A 16,401-nucleotide genomic window follows, 5' to 3' on the forward strand; every position below is an offset into this window, starting at 1 on the left:
GATTAGTTGATCAATAGCACTCTCCAACAACTCTACCAACTCCTCCTCCACGGGCTACGTGTTCTCGACCATCTCCAACGTTGGAGTAGATGCGTTGACACACAGAATTCTAAAGAGACATACGCTTTTTCCTTGATTCATGTGTTGTGAACGATTTTCTTCTAGTAGTGGGTGGGTTTGTCCCTTGCTAAAAACCTTAATAACGCTCAGAAATGGCTATTCCTCAGATCAAAATTAACCAATGCAAAAAAACTCCATGATCCCCCTCAAAACTCTTCAAAATATTTTGAAGAAATTAGGCGTGGGACACTGGCATATTACACCTCGCGAAGCGTCCACGAAAATCATTGACTTCATTCATATCATGTAGAATGGACGACCAGATTCATGCACAGAACATATACGCCCACACGAAAAAAAAGCTCTTACAATAAATTGATTTTATCTCACAATCTATCCTACTCTATGTACAAAGTATGAACAGTCATATTTCTTCATATTTTTAGGCCGTAAGGCGTTTCCCTCTGAAATCAAATCAACTCCCCTTTCTGTCTACCTATCACGCTTGGTTACCCTCAGATGATATGTTAGACGATTAAGAAACACTGAACCGTTTGATGACAAAAAAGTAGTTACGAGTTCGTTGCAGGTAGAATACCTCGTTTGATGACAAAAAAGTAGTTACGAGTTCGTTGCAGGTAGGTAGGTATTCGATCTGCATAGGTAAAAGAAATATTGCTGCTTTCTCTGTAATCGCAGGCCTGGTCATTTCACCATTGGATTCGTGGAAGGATCAGCTGCTTAGCCCAAAGTTCCTAAAACCCCAACTTCCAAACCATAGCCTTCCATCGGCATGGAGACAAGTCAGAATGATGGGAGGCGGTCCTCGCACATTTCCTGGCGGAGTGACCAAATGGCAGTGGAAGAGAATGTAAGAGCAGAAATCCAAACAGCTCCTCAAAGCCCACCTCCTGAGAGAACGCCAGCTTTACGAAATGCAGAAGCGAGCAGAGCTGAGAGCAGCCACGGCCAATCTTGAAAAGCCCTGGGAAAAGTCCGCCAAAGCCCCTACTTTGTTCGCCGTTACCGCTAACAAGCAGCTCCAAGCCTTGGCCGACAGGTTTTAGAAGCCCGGGGGAATCGATCTCTGGACCGAGAAAGATGGACGAGAAAGCCTCGTATGGTATAGGTAGATATGTTGCATTGAAATAATTTGGTACGTTTTATGAGGGATAAATTTGGGTGGGAGAGTTCTTGGGAAAAAAATCTTGGTGGCAGAGCATCAATCTGCAAATAAAATATCAATGGAATTCTAGTACTTGTTATCCGTAAGATTAAAAATCTGAACTGATCTATCACATTCAGAGCATCAATCTGCAAGTAAATAACAACGAGATTCTAGTACTTCTAAATTCCCAAGGTTGAAATCCAAACTAAGTTATCACCTTCGTTTTGAGATATGCCTCATTATATGGCAATCAGAATCTATTATGTAAATACTTGTAGTGCAGCCCGTATGATTTTGGTACTCTTTGATGCTTAGTTTTGAAATCAGAACTAATTTATCTCGTATGTTTTTAGACATACCTGAAGGCGTGTTCAATAGGGTTTGTTAGGTTAAGATTTGAAGTGCATTCAAGGCTACTAGATAGTCTAGTGAATTTATATTTTATTTGGTTGCCATTTCAGTTTGGACTACTCAGCCAAGCCTTGTACATTAAATCTCGACGGCCTTCATGAGTCATTTGTTATTTTTATGATTACAGTTTGTTCTTGGTGTGACAGTTTGTTGGACTGTTTGTGTAGTTTGTGGCTTATGCAACATGTGATATATTTTATTTTTCTATAAATTATTTATTTTAGGTTTCCCCATAAGTTTTATGGAAAATGTCTGAGCTTATGCAACAAGTAAAAAAGGATGTTTGGTCTGGTTATTCATTCAAGTTGGGGTTTGACTTGCATCTATGGCTTGTTTGACAGTTGCAATTTTTGTTATTGGTTATCTGTCCTATTTTAGGTCTAGTGGTCTAGAAATAAATTTAACCGTACATCCATAATGAATATGCTGACTCTTGCACAATATGTTACTGTGCATTATCTTGTTTCATTCTATTTCTAGTGTCCTATCTGTTGAAGCGAGATAGTTTTAGGAGATATATATCGTTGTGAAATAGGGATACACTAGATTAATGAGAAATGGTTTTTGTACGAGAGGGAACCTTTAGTTTGGTAGTGCTTTACTTTCAACTTATAACACCTGACATTTTTTTTTTTCATTTTGATCTTTCTTTCTAATAGGAGCGAACTCATTTTTATTCACTGAGTACCAGTACATGGGCATTTTCATGGTCTGCTTTGCTGCCCTTATATGTTGAAGAGGTTAGGAAGCAATTCAACACCATCCCTGGTCTGATGGAAGGTCATGCGAAGCCAGATTATGGAACTTGTGTCAAGATATCAACTAATGCCTCGCTAAAAGAGATGATTCCTCCTAGTTGCCTTGTGATTCTTACACCTCTCATTGTTGGTACTTTATTTAGTGTGGAAACTCTATCAGGTATCCTTGCTAGTGCTCTTGTATCTGGTGTGCAGGTCACTGTTGCTCTAGGTGTTAATACTGTAATCAACTGGATATCAGGTAACTGTTGCTCTATGTGTTAGACTTTTATTTATGTCTGTATACAGATCTCCCTGATCATGTTTAATTAAATGGGTGTCAGGTTGCTATTTCTGCTTCCAACACTGGTGCTGCTTGGGACAATGCTAAGAAGTATATTGAGGTAATTTTATCTTAATTAGTGTTGATGTTGTCTGTTATCGAAATTTGCCATATAGCACATACTTTCCATATTTGGCATTTCTGACACACGCCAAATTGTGTAATTTGTGACAAGCTGGTGCATCAAAGCATGCTAGGACTCTTGGTCCAAAAGGGTCCGATCCGCACAAAGCTTCTGTCATTGGTGACACCATTGGAGACCCATTGAAGGACACCTCTGGACCATCTCTAAATATTTTGATAAAGCTTATGGATGTTGAGTCACTGGTGTTTGCACCTTTTTTTGCAACCCACGGTGGGTTGTTGTTTAAATTTTTCTAGTTACAGAAATCCTTTTCAAGCTGTACTAGTCGGCATCATTTTTCTCTTTGAGTATGACGAGAAAAGCCTGTCCAAAACGTTATGATTCTTGGTGGATATTGCTAGTGGCAAGTTCCATTCAAAATGTTAGTTTTTTTAGGTAAATGCCTGAAGGAGGTCGTGGTTACTGTGTTATTGCAACTATTGGGGAAAATTTTGTATTGCCATTTTTCATGAAATATAAACTATTTGAAATTTCCCATTAATCAGTGCTTGGACATGATGTATGCAATTGCTTTTGAGTTGAAATGTGTTGGATGACGTTTTAGAAGAAAAATTACTTTATTTGTAATCAGTAGGGTTTATATCATGTTTAAATTAAGCTCAAATACCAAGAAGTAGATGTTTTGCTATCTCTTATATACCAGATATACCTTAAATTGCTATTGTAGACAAATAGCTATCTACGGGAATTTGTTATATGGTTTTGTGTGAAAACAACTGCTGTTGTGCCTGATATTGTTTATTGTTTTGTGTGACAAAAAACACTGTTGTGCAGGATATTGTTTCTTTGTTTAAATGAATATCATTTTTTAATATCATTAGTAACCGGATATGTACACTAGCAGTGCATAAGGAACTGATAGTTATGGCCGTATCCTTACTGAATCAGGTTGTTATTTGATAGAAGCATGTATGATTACTTTAATGCCTATAGATTGCAATGGAAGACAGGCAGTTTGTACTTTTCCCCTTTATATCAGTGGCTTCTCTATCAGTGATTCTAGGCTAGATATAGTGGTAGTGCAGAAGGAATATGACAGATACTCTGTTCGGGCGTTCTATATGAGGGGAACATCTACGGTCTTTTAGCTTGGAACTGTAGAAACTGAAAAAAATTGTTTTATTTGTGAAGCTCAGAGCGGTGCCTAATGTGGAATAAAAGTGCACAATTTATCCTTTTTATATATATATATATATATATATATATATATAACTCCGCCAGTATTTGCAGCTCCTATTTTGTTACTAACAGTATTGCTTTTGGCTGTCCATCAAAATGTTATTTAGTGACAACATGCTTTGAAAAGAACAGGGTTCACTGGGGGCACTACTCTTATCACCCACTCATTTTCTAAGTGATTTGAGATATATTGGTGAACCATAGAAAAGCCCAAATCTTCATTATACCTTGAAAATAGCTCAGCCCCTATTGGGTACCAATCATGAAAAATGTCCTATACTATTTCCCCTTGAAAACAACAATTTTAATGGTTGTTCAGTCAGATTTGGGATGGTTGTTTGGTCAAGAGGTCAACCCCTATGGTTTCTGTACGAGAGGGAACCTTTAGTCTGGTGGTGTTTTACTTTCAACTTAACACCTGACATTTTTTTTTTTTTCATTTTGATCCTTCTTTCTAACAGAAGCGAACTCATTTTTATTCACCGAGTACTAGTACATGGGCATTTCCATGGTCTGCTTTGTTGCCCTTATATTTCTGTTCCTTGGTTCAGTGGAGAAATTCAGTACCAAAAGTCAGCCTTGCACGTACAACAAAGAAGCGATGTGCAAGCCAGCCCTAGCTAATGCCATTCATTGGTTTAATTGTTGGGGCAATGCTTCCTTATTGGTTCTTTGCAATGACAATGAAAAGTGTGCAACACTGAAAATGGTTGAAGAGGTTAGGAGGCAATTCAACACCATCCCTGGTCTAATGGAAGGTCATGCGAAGCCAGATTATGGAACTTGTGTCAAGATATCAACTAATGCCTCGCTAAAAGAGATGATTCCTCCTAGTTGCCTTGTGATTCTTACACCTCTCATTGTTGGTAATTTATTTGTTGTGGAAACTCTATCAGGTATCTTTGCTGGTGCTCTTGTATCTGGGGTGCAAGTAACTATTGCTCTAGGTGTTAATACTTTTATTTCTGTCTGTATACACATCTCCCTAACCATGTGTAATCAACTAGATATCAGGTAACTGTTGCTCTATGTGTTAGACTTTTATTTCTGTCTGTATACAGATCTCCCTGATCATGTTTAATTAAATGGGTGTCAGGTTGCTATTTCTGCTTCCAACACTGGTGCTGCTTGGGACAATGCTAAGAAGTATATTGAGGTAATTTTATCTTAATTAGTGTTGATGTTGTCTGTTATTGAAATTTGCCATATAGCACATACTTTCCATATTTGGCATATCTGACACACGCTAAATTGTGTAATTTGTGACAGGCTGGTGCATCAAAGCATGCGAGGACTCTTGGTCCAAAAGGATCTGATCCGCACAAAGCTACTGTCATTGGTGACACCATTGGAGACCCATTGAAGGACACCTCTGGACCATCTCTAAATATTTTGATAAAGCTTATGGTTGTTGAGTCACTGGTGTTTTCACCTTTTTTTGCAACCCTCGGTGGGTTGTTGTTTAAATTTTTCTAGTTGCAGAAATCCTTTTCAAGCTATACTAGTCGGCATCATTTTTCTCTTTGAGTATGATGACAAAAGCCTGTCCAAAACGTTATGATTCTTGGTGGATATTGCCAGTGGTAGGTTCTGTTCAGAATGTTGGTTTTTTTAGGTCAATTCCTGAAGGAGGTCGTGGTTCTGGTTACTGTGTTATTGCAACTATTGGGTCAAATTTTGTATTGCCATTTTTCATGAAATATAAACTATTTGAAATTTCCCATTAATCAGTGCTTGGACATGATGTATGCAATTGTTTTTGAGTTGAAATGTGTTGGATGACGTTTTAGAAGAAAAATTACTTTATTTGTAATCAGTAGGGTTTATATCATGTTTAAATTAAGGTAAAATACCAAGAAGTAGATGTTTTGCTATCTCTTATATGCCAGATATACCTTAAATCGCTGTTGTAGACAGATGGCTATCTACGAGAATTTGTTATATAGTTTTTTGTGAAAACAACTGCTGCTGTGCATGATATTGTTTCTTGTTTTGTGTGACAACAACCACTGTTGTGCAGCATATTGTTTCTTTGTTTAAATGAATATCATTTTTTAATATCATTAGTAACCGGATATGTACACTAGCAGTGCATAAGGAACTGATAGTTATGGTTGTATCCTTACTGAATCAGGTTGCTATTTGATAAAAGCATGTATGTTTACTTTAATGCCCATAAATTGCAATGGCAGACAGGTAGTTTGTACTTTTCCCCTTTATATCAGTGGCTTCTCTATCAGTGATTCTAGGCTAGATATAGTGGTAGTGTAGAAGGAATATGACAGATACTCTGTTCTGGTGTTCTATATGAGGGGAACATCTACGGTCTTTTAGCTTGGAATTGTAGAAACTGAAAAAAAATTGTTTTATTTGTGAAGCTCAGAGCGGTGCCTAATGTGGAATAAAAGTGCACAATTTATGCTTTATATATATATATATATATATATATAAACTCCGCCAATATTTGCAGCTCCTATTTTGTTACTACCAGTATTGCTTTTGGTTGTCCATAAAATCGCTATTTAGTGACAACATGCTTTCAAAAAAACAGGGTTTACTAGGGGCACTACTCTTATCACCCACTCATTTTCTAAGTGATTTGAGATATATTGGTGAACCATAGAAAAGCCCAAATCTTCATTAGACCTTGAAAATAGCTCAGCCCCTATTGGGTACCAATCATGAAAAATGTCCTATATTATTTCCCCTTGAAAACAACAATTTTAATGGTTGTTCGATCAGATTTGGGATGGTTGTTTGGTCAAGAGGTCAACCCCTATGGTTTCTGTATGAGAGGGAACCTTTAGTCTGGTGGTGTTTTACTTTCAACTTATAACACCTGACATTTTTTTTTTCATTTTGATCCTTCTTTCTAACAGGAGCGAACTCATTTTTATTCACCAAGTACCAGTACATGAGCATTTCCATGGTCTTCTTTGTTGCCCTTATATTTCCGTTCCTTGGTTCAGTGGAGAAATTCAGTACAAAAAGTCAGCCTTGCACGTACAACAAAGAAGCAATGTGCAAGCTAGCCCTAGCTAATGCCATTCATTGGTTTAATTGTTGGGGCAATGCTTCCTTATTGGTTCTCTGCAGTGACAATGAAAAGTGTTGGTAGTGCAGTACTGAAAATGGTTGAAGAGGTTAGGAGGCAATTCAACACCATCCCTAGTCTGATGGAAGGTCATGCGAAGCAAGATTATGGAACTTGTGTGAAGATATCAACTGATGCCTCGCTAAAAGAGATGATTCCTCCTAGTTGCCTTGTGATGCTTACACCTCTCATTGTTGGTACTTTATTTGGTGTGGAAACTCTATCAGGTATCCTTGCTGGTGCTCTTGTATCTGGTGTGCAGGTAACTGTTGCTCTAGGTGTTAATACTTTTATTTTTTTTCTGTATACACATCTCCCTAACCATTTGTAATCAACTGGATATCAGGTAACTGTTGCTCTATGTGTTAGACTTTTATTTCTGTCTGTATACAGATCTCCCTGTGTTACAGGGAAAAGTGTCTATGCAGAACTGCTAATCCCACTAAGGTGTGGTAGCTACCTTAGAAACAAACAAAGTAAAACTACTTTCATTTTCCTTTATGAAAGATAGATGAGAGAAGAATAAAGGAGACCAACCTCTGTCTTGCGCTTGGTTCCTTGCTCGATTCCTCTCTCTTCTGATAGTCCTTTTTACTCGCTTCCTTGTATACCCAGCTTCACAGAGTACCTGTAGAATCAAAGCAGCATAACACTATACAAGAACATGGATCTATTATCATAAACAATCTAGGATCAGATATAAATTGACCATACAAATGCACAAAACATAGATTACACAAGAGTATGGAGGAAAACTTGAATAGCTTTATTGATAATCAAGAAAGAGCCAAGAGAGTTACAACCAGTTGTTCTGACCCAACATCATCCTCTCAGCAAGTAAGCCCTTCTTCACCTCATGCAAAGCTTAGATCACCCAACACTATGATGTTGCCTCAAGAAACCAACAGCAATTCCTTACAAGATGCAAAATTCCAGCCTCTGGATCTCTGGGATGAGGGATCCATATATAGATATCTGTAAGGGAGATGAGTCAGCTTGTGATTTGATTAGTGTCTTCCCTCTGATAGTTCTTGCTTCCACTTGGAGATTGATGATCTCTTACTCATCCTTGGTTGAATTCAGAGAGGCAAGTGTCACAGGAGAAGTTTCTGGAAGATTCCATGCCTCTCCACCTCACGGATTGACACTGCCATTTGTCTCTTCTCGCCCATCGCACCCCATAGAAGGGCTTTTTAAAATGCAACGCACCCACAGAGTGTACTTAGGTGAGATGCAATGCACTTTTCCTATGGAGCAGGTGCAATGATCCTGTTTTGACCAGTTCTGAGTAGTTTTTCATGGAGAACTTCTGGGAGAAGCTGTAATCAGTTGACCTTGTTCCTTTAGGGGTTGGAACAACAGTTTTAGGGACTTAGGAGCCCTTGGTTTATGGACATTTTATGCTTGGGGTTGCAGTGCCCAAAAATGTCTATAACAGTTTCCCCCTAAAGCATGAGGTCGTTAATCTTTTTTGATGTCTGGTGAAATGCTTTATCATGAGGATCCGAAGTTCTTTCAAGCTAGGAGGAGACCTATAATAAGATACAATACAATACATTATCTTCATAATATTTTCATGATCTAGCTGAGGCGGGCATTCCCATGCTCAGCTTTATAAATTCATTTTCATGTACATAAGACAGACAATCGTCTGAGTGTAGACTAATGATTCTGGTAGAGCCATCATCCCTTTGATTGGATGATTATCTGTGCTGTAATGATGTACATTTGATGTCTTTATTTTCCTAAATATATATCACAGCCCAGATGGATGAAACTAAATCCGGGGTCTTCAATCTCGTTCGATCTTCACTCAAAGTACAAGTCGATCCATGTGAGAGGTGTTCTGGAGTCGAACATGGAAAGACATCGCCTCATTACCAGCCAATGATGTAAGTTGTTAACAGGCGCGAGAGGAATCACCGATAATGATAATGACCCTCAAGGTACTGTAGTACAATTCACGTGGTGTGAATAAAGGACTTGGCGTCGAACACCACGCAAAATCTTTCGGTCGAAGGCCATTGATGTAAACCTGTCGTCGGAAGTGAGAAACTTGCCATTGAGGCATGCAAGCTTCAAAGTACTGAAAGGGGTGTTCCTAGATCGACTTCTTGGATAATGAGCTGATGTCGACAAGAAGCGATCTGTCATAGGAGGGCCTTAATGAATCCCACATCAATGACACGGAATGGAGCAAATGATTTTAATGGAGGTGAAAACGATCTGGTGATATAAGATTTAGGGTGGCGGTCATGAAAGAATGGAGCGTGAATGTATTGCAGCGGGTGAGACACAGGTGAATTCTCTGAGTGACTTCTCTTGAACATATCGGCGACACTGACGTGATGGATTGGTAGCATTAACCCCAAATATGGATGGCATGATGGGACCATGGTGATGTGACCGATGAATGAAACAACGCAACTCGACTTGGATGCGGAGTGAAAGTGTCATGTTCAAGAGCGACTTGCTACCAACAAAGTTTCTTCAAGTTTTCTTCCCAATTTTTCCCCAGTCATTGCTGACCGGTACCTCTTTATTTTTGTCAAGCTTGAGGAGGATAACATATGCTTGTTCTATAATTTTCCCTTCGGGCAAACCCATCGCTATGTTTTAACGAGCCTAGTGATAGTGAAACTCGTTCTTGTCTGCTATGGACAAGTTTGTCGCTATTAGGTTTTAACGAGTTTAACGACAAAGACAACTCGGTCCTTTTCAATTTTAGAGAGTCTGAAAAAGGACGTAAAGGAAACTCCAAAAATCCTTTTTCGTCATCTAATCCCTTAAGTCCGAAAAAGTATAAAACAATACAGAAGGGATGAATTTTCGATACTTTTAACGAGCCGAATAAAACAAGCGCTCGATCTTTTTGTGTAATAATCCCTTAGGTCCAAAAAGATTAAAATCTAAAGGAGGGATAGCACTTCTGGTCCTTTTAACGAGCTGGAGAGGCCAATGGCTCGGCAATCTTTTCATATTTTACGAGTCAGTTGAAAAGAGCTTAAAGGAGACTCGTCTTTGAGGAACGAGTGATAAAATTGGGTAGCAGCTGATTCCAGGTAAGGTTTGGAATTTTCCAATCACGGCAGTGTTACAAGGATGGCTAATAGGATCACTCTTCGCAGCTGTTCCTCAAAAGGGGTAAACAATCAAACGGAGGTGAATGATCGGCCAATACAGAGTGGAGGTGATGATGGGAACACGACCAAGGCTTTTAAAGGCTGAAGTACTACATTCACTATGGTTATTTACCGGGAATTGGTTCATTTTTTATTGAACTTAAACGCTGGGGGAAACATTTGCTCATTGCTTATGTTTATTTTTTAACGAGCATGAAGTCCGCGTTAAACATGCTCAATATATCCAGTTGTATAATAAGGATGTCTCATATATAAAAACGGAAATTTTTGAAATCTTTGCCCCACATCCTTTCTTTATGCAAGTTAGGAAACGACCAATCCTACGAGTTTAAAGGGTTAGAGGACCTACAAATTTAAAAAATAAATGGTCGCTCTTCGCTTGCATGCCAAAAGGTTTGCATGCCCCCAGGTATAAAATAGAGTTTCAAGGTCACCTTCTATTCTACCGACAAGACATTCGTTTTATCAGGAAAGGTTTACCTCTTTCAGGTTACCAAAGATTGTTTTATCTGGACTTCAAACAAAACACTTCTTCGGCGATGCCTACCGAAATAGACAAAGGCGAGTGGCGCAGACGCCTCCACCCACATAACTTTGACAAGGGAATCTTATTCCAGTCCAACCCCCTTTTCCAATCACGGACGGGAGCCTCAGACTAGTCATATATCCCTCGCGGAAACCTACCCTATACCTGAAGTTTTCCTGCCGAAGCAGACCAGGGTGCATGCCCCCTGGGTTTCAGTCATGTCCTCCGAATCACTCGCGCTCATCAGGAGGACGGACTGGGGATTGATGAGACATTCCTTGCGTGAAAATACCATTTAGGGATGGTATATGACTATTTTCCATGTGTGAACCGGGAAATGAAAGCTGGTCTACGAGCTTGACCACTCTTCCTTCATGCGGAAAACACATTACTCTAAAGAGTGATGAGACAATGGCTCCCATGCAATAAATATAGTCTCGTCCAAGGAGTAGATTATAATCCAGGGGTCCTTGGACTACCATTACGTTCATATGAACGGTTTTCCCTCTCAATGTTATGGGCACATTGGGAAGGATCCCTAACGGTCGACTGGTTCCTTTGTCAAAGCCTGTTAGATTTCTCATCTCAGGCAAAAGCGATGGCGAACCAAGCGCTTTCCAAGAAGTCGAGGAAAGGATACTCACAGAAGCCCCTTCATCTATGATGGTACCGGCCATAACCATTCTATATATTTGAACAATGATTCGGAATGGTATACTGGCCGGTAAACGGGGTCTGCCTAGCTGATTCAAGTCGAAGGAGACAACTAGGTTGCTTGGAGGTGGGACCGAATAGACGGCCGAGTACGACTCTGACGAACTTCCTTCCTGTGGTAAAGGAATGGGTAAATTGTCCCCATGTTCATCGGAGTCTGTGTTTACGAAAAGAATTTGGACGGTGTCATCCTTGTTCTCTTCGGTGACTGTATCATCTGAAGATGGAACCTCTGAAGGCAAGACCGAGTCAACTGCCGCCTCGACCTTTTGACTTTTGTCTGGTATGGGTTCAGAAGGTTTATCTTCAATGATAGATGCTTCGGCCGATCACCTGGGCGGGTCAGCCGGATTTTCAACTAGCGACGAACTCGGCAAGAGTTTCTTATATCCAGGAGGAAGTCGTAACGGTGAAACCGGACGATCATCCAAAACTCTTTTAGCCTCGTCTAAGAAGGGACAACGATGGACGGCGTGATTGCCTTCACACAGTTTACAAGGAAATTTGCACTTTCCTTTTTGTCTAGGGGCTTCACCTTCACTAGTCGACGGTGCGTTTTCAACATGATCATCAGAGGTTGACGACATCGGGTTGTGCAAACGAGGAGACCAGTCCCTTAAGATCCGAGGGATGCAGGGACAATCTCTATGATAGTGGTCTCCTTTGCAAATGACACATGGCGATTTAGGCCTGGTCGGTGCAGTGTGTGGATTTTCGCTAGACGACGCTTGGTTGCCCCCTTTCGCCTTTGGCTCCTTCTTCTTCTTCTCTTTCTTCTTCTTTTCCTTCTTCTTCTCAGATACTTGATTTTTGGCTTTATCAGCCCTATCAAGCGAAGAGGAAGGAGGAGAGGAAGAATTGGACGAAGTAGAGGGTTGGGGGGTAACTCTGGAATTGTCTAGTTGCTGACTTGATTGTTCAGGAATCGCGGTGCTCTAAACGACGGAGGTTGAGAAAAGCCATACGGGCAAGCCAATCGTCAATCCTGGAAGTGACAATGTGGCCATGTGGGGTGCACCAACATCTCCCCAAGAGGAGAAGGGACTAGGATTTCCTCCAAGGGGAACTCCTTGGTTGGTGGACTCCATTCTCTCAACCCAAGACCAACGTAGGAAAGGTGACGATTATTCCGTTTAAAATAAATTTTAGACGCTTTGACACAACTTGTTTTTTCAATTTTAAAGAGTCGAGAAAAAACAAAAGATGACTCTAGTCGCCTTCGATTTTTAATGAGCCTGAAGTGACAAGTGCTCAGATGGACCTTTTCCATTAAGGAGTCTGAAAAGGAACGAAATGGACTGCTCTGGAAATCTAGGCAGAGGGATTACCAAACCAATCGCAAAACTGCAGAATACTTTTACGGTACGGCAGTCAATCTTCCCGAATGCTGTGTTCAGTGCATTGCGATCGATAGGGTGGTAGACACGGCTTCCTAAGGATAAAGGATTAAGCCTATTGTGGTCTCCCAAAATATACTCGACGGTACGTGGGAGCACAAGTCCGTATTGGCACTTATCGTCTCAAAGTGGAGGAATCACCCAACAAACAGTGGGAACAACAGTTACCAGGCTTTACGAAGCCGGAATACGTCTCTAGCCTAGACTTCTAGATGTTGTGCGTTAGGTTCCAAAGCGTTGTTAGATTCATTAAATTTATTTTATAGTTGATCTTGCTTAAGAAATTTTCCTTTCAGGTTCACCGCGTGATGTGGATGTACAATTCCTAAAATGTAATCTAAGATGATAAACAATCTTTTTATCTTCTTTGTGCAATGAAAATCCTAGCTACTAAGGAAAGAGAGACAGTATTCTTTCACAAAGAGCATAGAGCACACACTATATGCACTGTCCTAAATCAAACCAATCAAACAGTCTAAATGCAAATGCACATGCATGTATTTGTTTTCAGCCTTCTTAATATGTGAATGATAAAAAGAAAGCTAATGCGCAAATCTGAATTACTTTTCAAGCGACAATTACTAACAAGTTTCTTTTCAAAATCAAAATGAGGACAATGACAACACTTTGCGATTTGGAAATGAAGACTTGCTTTCGACACTAGAAAAACTACTAATTCAGATCAAATACAATAGTAACAGGGTAATCGACTATCAAGAGCAATCAGACTCTCTTTTATGACTGAAAACAACACTTGCGACACTTTCAAATCAAGAAACAACAGTACAATTACGTTACTTTTTTGCAAAGGAGAACTGAAAATGACTCAACAAATACACAAAAGCATTTACAGTTCTTTGCACAATGGAGGCGGAATAACAGCAAGGAAAGGGGTTTCAAACAGAGATATACTGACTACAGGCAGCAAAATTCTTGAATAGATCTGAAAAGAGTGAACAGAAACCAACATTCAGGAACAATGCCTAGTCTGATCAGCGCACCTGTAACACAGTGAATTTGAAATGCAGCGCACCTACTACACTCGGGAAGTGTGCTGAATTTCAGAATCACAAAACAGAGACTGCGCTGGGCCAGGGACGAGACTTTGCTTAGGTTCCGGGTCACAGTTTGCAGTTCAGTTCAGGGATTTTGGCCGAGCAAGTGGTAATCAGTAAATCAACAACAGGGGTAGATCTAAAGAGGTTACTAGAGCCACCACGAGGGCAATTAGAGAGTTTGTAAATCAGTTGTTTAATTCATAAACAAAACCCGGAGATTGACTGAAGTGGCATTTATCTACTTTGCATTTGCATAGAAAATGCAGTTCGAAAGCTACCTAGCTCAACTTCAGGCTCCGTCTGTAAGTTTATAAAGTAAACAAAGGTAGATAAACAAACAACCTAGTCGCTCCCCAGCGGAGTCGCCATTTTGTTACAGGGAAAAGTGTCTATGCATAACTGCTAATCCCACTAAGGTGTGGTAGCTACCTTAGAAACAAACAAAGTAAAACTACTTTCGTTTTCCTTTATGAAAGATAGATGAGAGAAGAATAAAGGAGACCAACCTCTGTCTTGCGCTTGGTTCCTTGCTCGATTCCTCTCTCTTCTGATAGTCCTTTGCTACTCGCTTCCTTGTATACCCAGCTTCACAGAGTACCTGTAGAATCAAAGCAACATAACACTATACAAGAACATGGATCTATTATCATAAACAATCTAGGATCAGATATAAATTGACCATACAAATGCACAAAACATAGATTACACAAGAGTATGGAGGAAAACTTGAATAGCTTTATTGATAATCAAGAAAGAGCCAAAAGAGTTACAACCAGTTGTTCTGACCCAGCATCATCCTCTCAACAAGTAAGCCCTTCTTCACCTCATGCAAAGTTTAGATCACCCAACACTATGATGTTGCCTCAAGAAACCAACAGCAATTACTTACAAGATGCAAAATTCCAGCCTCTAGATCTCTGGGATGAGGGATCCATATATAGATATCTGTAAGGGAGATGAGTCAGCTTGTGATTTGATTAGTGTCTTCCCTCTGATAGTTCTTGCTTCCACTTGGAGATTGATGATCTCTTACTCATCCTTGGTCGAATTCAGAGAGGCAAGTGTCACAGGAGAAGTTTCTGGAAGATTCCATGCCTCTCCACCTCGCGGATTGACACTGCCATTTGTCTCTTCTCGCCCATCGCACCCCATAGAAGGGCTTTTTGAAATGCAACGCACCCACAGAGTGTACTTAGGTGAGATGCAACGCACTTTGCCTATGGAGCAGGTGCAATGATCCTGTTTTGACCAGTTCTGAGTAGTTTTTCATGGAGAACTTCTGGGAGAAGCTGTAATCAGTTGACCTTGTTCCTTTAGGGGTTGGAACAACACTTTTAGGGACTTAGGAGCCCTTGGTTTATGGACATTTTATGCTTGGGGTTGCAGTGCCCAAAAAGATCTATAACACCATGATCATGTTTAATTAAATGGGTGTCAGGTTGCTATTTCTGCTTCCAACACTGGTGCTGCTTGGGACAATGCTAAGAAGTATATTGAGGTAATTTTATCTTAATTAGTGTTGATGTTGTCTGTTATCGAAATTTGCCATATAGCACATACTTTCCATATTTTGCATATCTGACACACGCCAAATTGTGTAATTTGTGATAGGCTAGTGCATCAGAGCATGCCAGGACTCTTGGTCCAAAAGGGTCCGATCCGCACAAAGTTGTTGTCATTGGTGACACCATTGGAGACCCATTGAAGGACACCTCTGGACCATCTCTAAATATTTGGATAAAGCTTATGGCTGTTGAGTCACTGGTGTTTGAACCTTTTTTTGCAACCCACGGTGGGTTGCTGTTTAAATTTTTCTAGTTGCAGAAATCCTTTTCAAGCTATACTAGTCGGCATCATTTTTCTCTTTGAGTATGACGAGAAAAACCTGTCCAAAACGTTATGATTCTTGGTGGATATTGCTAGTGGCAGGTCCTGTTCAAAATGTTAGTTTTTTTAGGTAAATGCCTGAAGGAGGTTGTGGTTCTGGTTACTGTGTTATTGCAACTATTGGGTCAAATTTTGTATTGCCATTTTTCATGAAATATAAACTATTTGAAATTTCCCATTAATCAGTGCTTGGACATGATGTATGCAATTGTTTTTGAGTTGAAATGTGTTAGATGACATTTTAGCAGAAAAATTACTTTATTTGTAATCACTTGGGTTTATATCATGTTTAAATTAAGGTAAAATACCAAGAAGTAGATGTTTTGCTATATCTTATATCCCAGATATACCTTAAATTGCTGTTGTAGACAGATGGCTATCTACGAGAATTTGTTATATAGTTTTTTGTGAAAACAACTACTGTTGTGCATGGTATTGTTTCTTGTTTTGTGTGACAACAACCACTGTTGTGTAGGATATTGTTTCTTGTTTAAATGAGTATCATTTTTTTAATATCATTAGTAACCGGATATGTACAC

The 16,401-nt window shown here is 39.8% G+C and overlaps 2 protein-coding genes and 1 pseudogene across 2 annotated transcripts; all 3 read left to right on the forward strand.

Moving 5' to 3' along the window:
• The first annotated feature begins 995 nt into the window (after positions 1-995).
• Positions 996-3,201, forward strand: LOC149253408 (pyrophosphate-energized vacuolar membrane proton pump 1-like). The gene is made up of 5 exons (XM_089454469.1): positions 996-1,120; positions 1,556-1,607; positions 2,299-2,592; positions 2,721-2,778; positions 2,892-3,201. Exons 1-5 carry the CDS (start codon positions 996-998, stop codon positions 3,098-3,100), a joined length of 738 nt encoding a protein of 245 aa, XP_089310595.1. The 3' UTR covers positions 3,101-3,201.
• A 1,465-nt stretch (positions 3,202-4,666) lies between these two features.
• On the forward strand, positions 4,667-5,813 carry LOC149253409 (pyrophosphate-energized vacuolar membrane proton pump-like; annotated as a pseudogene).
• A 1,283-nt stretch (positions 5,814-7,096) lies between these two features.
• On the forward strand, positions 7,097-16,044 carry LOC149253410 (pyrophosphate-energized vacuolar membrane proton pump 1-like). Its single transcript, XM_089456829.1, has 3 exons — positions 7,097-7,399; positions 15,414-15,473; positions 15,587-16,044. The coding sequence occupies exons 1-3, from the start codon at positions 7,115-7,117 to the stop codon at positions 15,791-15,793; spliced, it is 552 nt and encodes a 183-aa protein (XP_089312955.1). The 5' UTR covers positions 7,097-7,114; the 3' UTR covers positions 15,794-16,044.
• The last annotated feature ends 357 nt before the right edge of the window (positions 16,045-16,401 follow it).

This window comes from Pinus tabuliformis, chromosome 7 (assembly GCF_031772625.1).
Source record: "Pinus tabuliformis cultivar Carrire ecotype Pingquan chromosome 7, CPIR1, whole genome shotgun sequence".
Taxonomy (NCBI): Eukaryota; Viridiplantae; Streptophyta; class Pinopsida; order Pinales; family Pinaceae; genus Pinus; species Pinus tabuliformis.